Raw genomic sequence first — 5,661 nt, 5'->3', positions numbered from 1 at the left:
ATATAGGATTTTCCTGGGATAACTTAACCTTTCATAAGCAGGCTGTTTAACGTATAACTAATGGATAGTCAAATCTCTTTCATAAGAAAATATAGGATTTTCTTGGGAAATAACTTTTCAAAGAATCAAAAAACATTTCTTTCACCAGAATTAAACGCTTATGAACTCTCCAGCTTTATGCTGATATTTTTAAAACTGCTTGTATTCTCAGGGCATCAATAGACAGGTACTCTTGCCAACTTTTAGAGGAGACGGAACATTCTAAAGTCACGTCTTTTACTTTTGCTATATACTGTTATGTATAAATCATGTTTTTGAACAATGTAAATATTCATATTATAATGTAATGGTTGTGTTTACTTCGCTTACTATGATACAACTGTTGTGATACTACGCATGACGTCCTCCGCCCCATAACGTTTCCACCGTCGGTTTCGGGGTGTGACAGTTAAGACGTTAGGGTTTTTGGATGTTGAAGACTTAATATCCATACATGACCATAAAGTTGGAAACTTTGTGATTAAGGATATCATTTGAGGGTTAGATCTGGATTTTGGAGGAAATAACTTGAAGGATTAAGCTCTTAATGGATTGGGAGGATGGTAGTCGCGTACGCTGGGCATACCAAAGGGTACGTTGCACGTATATGGTCAGCCCCTCGACTTTTGGTCAAGGCACAATACGTCCCGTGTACGTGTTGAGTACGTCCAGTGTACTCAACTGAGTTGACCTGGTTGACTCGGTTCACTTTTGACTTTGAATAGGATTTTGACCAAGTTTAACCTAAGGGCATTTTAGGTAATTTGATTTATAGTTTGAGATTTGGGTTCCTGTTAATTGTATATGTGAGCAGTAGAGATAACTTGTAGAGAAATGATCGGTGCAGTTATTCTTTCATACTGTGAAGTGAGTTTTCTTACTATATCAGTGGGTCGAAGGCACCAATATCGGTCCATTACTTTGTTATGTAGAATTCTAGTTGTATCTATGATACTTGCATGAAAGACTAGGATTTGGCCCATGAAAATTGTATGAAAGACCATGATTTGGCCCCTAACACTTGTATGTAAGGCCAAGATTTGGCCCTCAGAATTGCAAGTAAAGACCATGCGGGTAACCCATGACACTTGTATGTAAGACTGAGATTTGGCCCTCGACACTGCAAGGAAAGACCATGGGGGTAGCCGATGTCACTTGTATGTTATGGTATGCGGTATTTTGGGGAACTCACTAAGTTTTGTGCTTACGATTTCATATTTATGGTTTCAGGTGCTTTCAGTTTGAAAGGGAAGGGCCCGACATGATTGCATAACATCTTCCAGAGTTTTCTGCATTGATAATTAATGATATTACTTTGATGTTTAAATAATATATTCACTTTAATCGGTTTGAACAACTCGTATGTTTTATCGTTTTAAAAATGAAATGTTTACCTTGGATTTTTGGTACGTTACAAATATTGTCTTTAGGTACTTTCCTCGTAGACGAACACTACTTATAAAGATGACATGTAACAAGCATCCTATAACTGTATGGAGCTGTATTTTTTTTTGGGAAAACAAAACAATTAATTTTAGAAACGTAATAAATTTTAAAGAAACAATTAAAATATGGAACATCATAATTTTACCACACATCCAATATCTATAAAATAGAGTTGAAAACGATCCATACATCAGTTTTGATGTTCGTATAACTATAAGGGTTGGTATGTCGAATGTTGTGTAGGTAAACAAATAGGTTGGTAAAATATTTTTGGTACTCACCACAGGGGCGGAACACGACTATAAAAAATGTGTGTGTGTGTGTGTGGGTGGGGTGGGGTGGGGGGGCATAACCAAAATCTATATAAATTAAAGCTTAATAATTGATTTTTTTTTTCCATTTTACTATACACTATGTACCACCATTTTAACTAATACTAGTATTTAACAGATAATAAAATAAAAATAATAATTTATAAGTACACTTTGAAGGATTATTGTAGCATTCTAAATAAGAACTAATAAATTAGAAACAGTAAATAAAAGTTGTAGTCTTTTTTAATGATTTAACAAGTACCCTAGTATAGATATCCTAATAATATGTCTTTCTAATCTAGACTCTATCATATCATTTTTATCTGGTGAAAGAAAGAAACAAAGAAAAAGAAATAGAAAGACTTAAAAGAAATAAGAGAGACACTTATAATTTCGAAAAAGGGAAAACCAGAAATAAGAGATAAAGATCACAAAGGTTTGAAGGAGAGAAGATGCCGGAAGGAAGCACCGCCAACGAAGGTTTCTGTCGGAGTAGCAGTCAAAGAACCATAGAGATGACTGATCAGACAATAGTTAAGAGACAGTGACCAAGGAGGAGTAATCGGTGAACAGAGAAGAAGGCTAAGAAGCAGCAGTCGGCCAACGATAATATATTTCTGGTGAGAAATCTGGCGGAGGTAAGCACTATGGTGCATGCGATATCTCCGATGGGCAGTTCTTTTTTCCGGCAGCAATGATGCTTCTTTTTTTTAGGGTTTTGTATTTTTTTCAAAGATTGGGTCAAGAACTTGTACTTTAAAATAGTTTTTTGATTTTTTATAGCTCTTTAAGTTTTCCTGAGGTTGGCATCCGAGATTTACGAGGATTGGTTTTGATTATTTTTCATTGATTTGGATTATAATTTATTTAGTTTACTAATTTAGTGTAACATGATTATTTTTCATTGATCCTTTGGATTATAACTTTATTTAGTTTACTAATTTAGTAGTTACACGATGAATCAAATAATTAATAAAAATAGGGGATGAAAAATGATGTTTTTGGGGGTCCGGATTGTGTTCGGAATACATTTTCTTGATTCCAAAATGTCACATTTATGTACGATATTGACTATCACACTTCGAAATTGACTTTGTCAACCCGGGAATATGGCAGATTTCGAAATCGAAGCTCTAAAATGAATATTGCTTTTCCGAAATGCTATATTCCGGAGATAATGGTCATTCTTATAAAAAAAAAGATATAAATTTGTTATTATTTTTAAAATAATCAATTATATGGTTAAAAATCTTCCAAAACACGGATGGATTTAGTTGTTTTTTTTCTTAATAATATAATCATAAAATCATAAGCAAATTGATTAATATATTTTCTTTAAAAATTTAAAAGAAAATACAAAACAAGGTATATAAATGCAAATTTCCCCTGGTTCAAAGTAGATTAGATTTTCCCAAATCATCATCACTTTCTTACAACGTCAGATTGTCACGCAGACAGAGACATACAGGGAGAAAGAGAGAGAAAGAGAGAAAGAGAGAGAGGGAGGGAAGGAAGGAAGAGGGGTGAATTGCTCGAGTTTGGTAAAGAAAACAGATAGATCATATAGAAATTTGTGGACGAAACGAAGAAGAATCAACGAAGAACAAGGAGATTTTAAAAGGGGAATCATTGTTCTTGATTGATTGATGATGGCGTCGTCGTCGATGAAATTGTCTCTGTTTTTCATATTCATTACGCTCACGATTTTCTCTTCCGTTTCCTCAGCTCTTCCGTCCTTATCATCAAGCTGTCATCCTCAGATTCATCCATTTCTTCACGATCTACAGCTTCAGTGCCCTACCACAATCGTATCCTCTTCGCCGATCGAGGTATATTTTCGTCTTAATTTTATTCAAGAATCACGACACATCTATACGCAATACTTTTGTGTTTCTTTTATAAATGTTGAATTTAATTGGTACTTTCCATTGATTTTTAATTATCCTTAGTCAAATTCTCCATGAATAGGTTAAGGGTATTTGAATATTGCCTTGATATATATAATTTTTCCAAATATCCCAAGGTCACACGTTTAAGAATTTTGAGAATGATTAGTAGGTGCTTTAAATTTGCTCAATTTGTGATAAACAAGATAATCACATAAAATTCCTTATTTTTTTTCATAAATTAAACTCTTCAAACTTCACCTCAATCCAAAATGGAAAAATATGAAGATCCACCTTCCATGTGACTAACAATGACATATCTAAAACCTTTTCCCCCTTTTTAGTCCACAAACTTACCAAAAATTGTAGTAATGTTTTATGTTCCCTACATTGTAATACTAATGTTGTGTCAAGTCGCCTTTAATAGTTGCTGATTTAGTCAGATCTGATTGAGTCAAGACCAGACTCACCCAGCCGCTTATCTCTTATCTGACCTAGTAAGAGGCTTAGGAGCATATAAGAGGCTATAATTGTGTATCAAACAAGTTGAATCTGACTCGACCGAGTCAGATTCAATCTTTTATCAGACTCGGTAAGAGGCATATCAGTATTCGATTCACCAAGTTGATACAAAATAATGTGGTTGTTGATGTTTTGAGTATAACAAGTTCATACAAACTAATTTTGTATTAAATTATTATAATTATGTTTATTAATGTTTTTAATTATGTTTCCATGTAGATGAATGGGGAGTCTCTTGACAACTTTATGAGTTCTTATAAAACAAATGCATACACATCGATTCTATTCTATGCTTCATGGTGTCCATTTTCTATAAATGCTCAAGCCAAATTTCATGCTCTTGCTTCAATGTATCCACAAATTAAACACATAAAAGTCGAACAATCCTCCGCATTGCCAAGGTATAAACTCGTTGCGTTTTTGTTTCGGTTTATATAATTAAAAAAAATTGCTAATTTTTATATTTTTTTTAGTGTTTTCTCAAGAAATGGAATTCATAGCCTCCCAACAATTTTAATAACAAATAGAACATCCCGCATGCAACATCATGGCCCAAAAGATTTAGACTCGCTTTTGAATTTCTATCAAAGAACCACAGGTATTGTTTTTGTTTTAGTATTTTTTTTTGTTTTTTAATAATTGTGAAAATATTTTCTTTAACATATTTTTTTTTTATTATTATTTCAAGGACTCGAGCCTACAATGCATTTAACAGAAGAACAACTCGAACTGGATTCCTCTTTTGAAAGCAAAAACATAAATTCGTTAAAACAGATAATCAGTAGCGAACCCTATCTCGTATTTTCTATATTATTCGTTTCAATTAAATCACTCCTATTTTTATGCCCCGAAATTATACCAAAGATTATAGCTTTATGGGCAGCATACATTCCTCGTTTAAATCTATCGATCTTTGGGGAATCGAAACAGCTTTTGACTCATGCACTCCACCTGTTCGACGTAAAGTCTGCTTTTAAAAAGCTCAAAATTAGCAAAAACAGGAACTTTCGTAACGGTGTCGTTTTTGGGGTTGGAGTCGTTGGGAGAGACGTCATTGGCTAGACTCGAGAGCCTGATTTATTTGGTAGTAGGGTATAAAATATAAATGGATAATCATGAAACCGTTTACTTGTTTCTTTATAAAGTATTTAGAGAGATGATTAAATACTTTTTGTAATATATAATCATGTATATCAGCCTTTTGTGGTTTTCTGTATATTTTTCCTTTTATTGTGATTTATTATAAATTATATGGTTAGTTTGATTTTTTTTTAAATATATATTTTAGATTCATGTATTGAGGTTGCTTTATATTGTTAGAATTGATAAATATTGTTAAAATTAATGAATATTTTGAAAATTATTTTTTTAGATGTTATTTGTTTTGTATAAAAGAATACACTTTATGTATAAAACATTTTTATGTAGACAGAAGTCTGTTACCTATTTAGTCT

The 5,661-nt window shown here is 32.8% G+C and overlaps 1 protein-coding gene across 1 annotated transcript; it reads left to right on the top strand.

Moving 5' to 3' along the window:
• Positions 1-3,246: 3,246 nt before the first annotated feature.
• LOC145086781 (5'-adenylylsulfate reductase-like 5) lies at positions 3,247-5,423 on the top strand. The gene is made up of 4 exons (XM_079024620.1): positions 3,247-3,628; positions 4,427-4,608; positions 4,681-4,805; positions 4,896-5,423. Exons 1-4 carry the CDS (start codon positions 3,446-3,448, stop codon positions 5,267-5,269), a joined length of 864 nt encoding a protein of 287 aa, XP_078880746.1. The 5' UTR covers positions 3,247-3,445; the 3' UTR covers positions 5,270-5,423.
• The last annotated feature ends 238 nt before the right edge of the window (positions 5,424-5,661 follow it).

This window comes from Lactuca serriola, chromosome 2, assembly GCF_051521515.1.
Source record: "Lactuca serriola cultivar US96UC23 chromosome 2, Lser_US96UC23_V15, whole genome shotgun sequence".
NCBI lineage: Eukaryota > Viridiplantae > Streptophyta > Magnoliopsida > Asterales > Asteraceae > Lactuca > Lactuca serriola.
Note: the sequence above shows the minus strand (reverse complement) of the source record. Positions and strands in the feature narration are given on the sequence as shown.

Coding starts and splice junctions, on each gene's coding strand:
- LOC145086781 (XM_079024620.1), top strand. CDS start 3,446: ATGATGGCGTCGTCGTCGATGAAATTGTCTCTGTTTTTCATATTCATT. Junction 4,609..4,680: donor CAATCCTCCGCATTGCCAAG/GTATAAACTCGT, acceptor TATTTTTTTTAG/TGTTTTCTCAAGAAATGGAA. Junction 4,806..4,895: donor TTTCTATCAAAGAACCACAG/GTATTGTTTTTG, acceptor TATTATTTCAAG/GACTCGAGCCTACAATGCAT.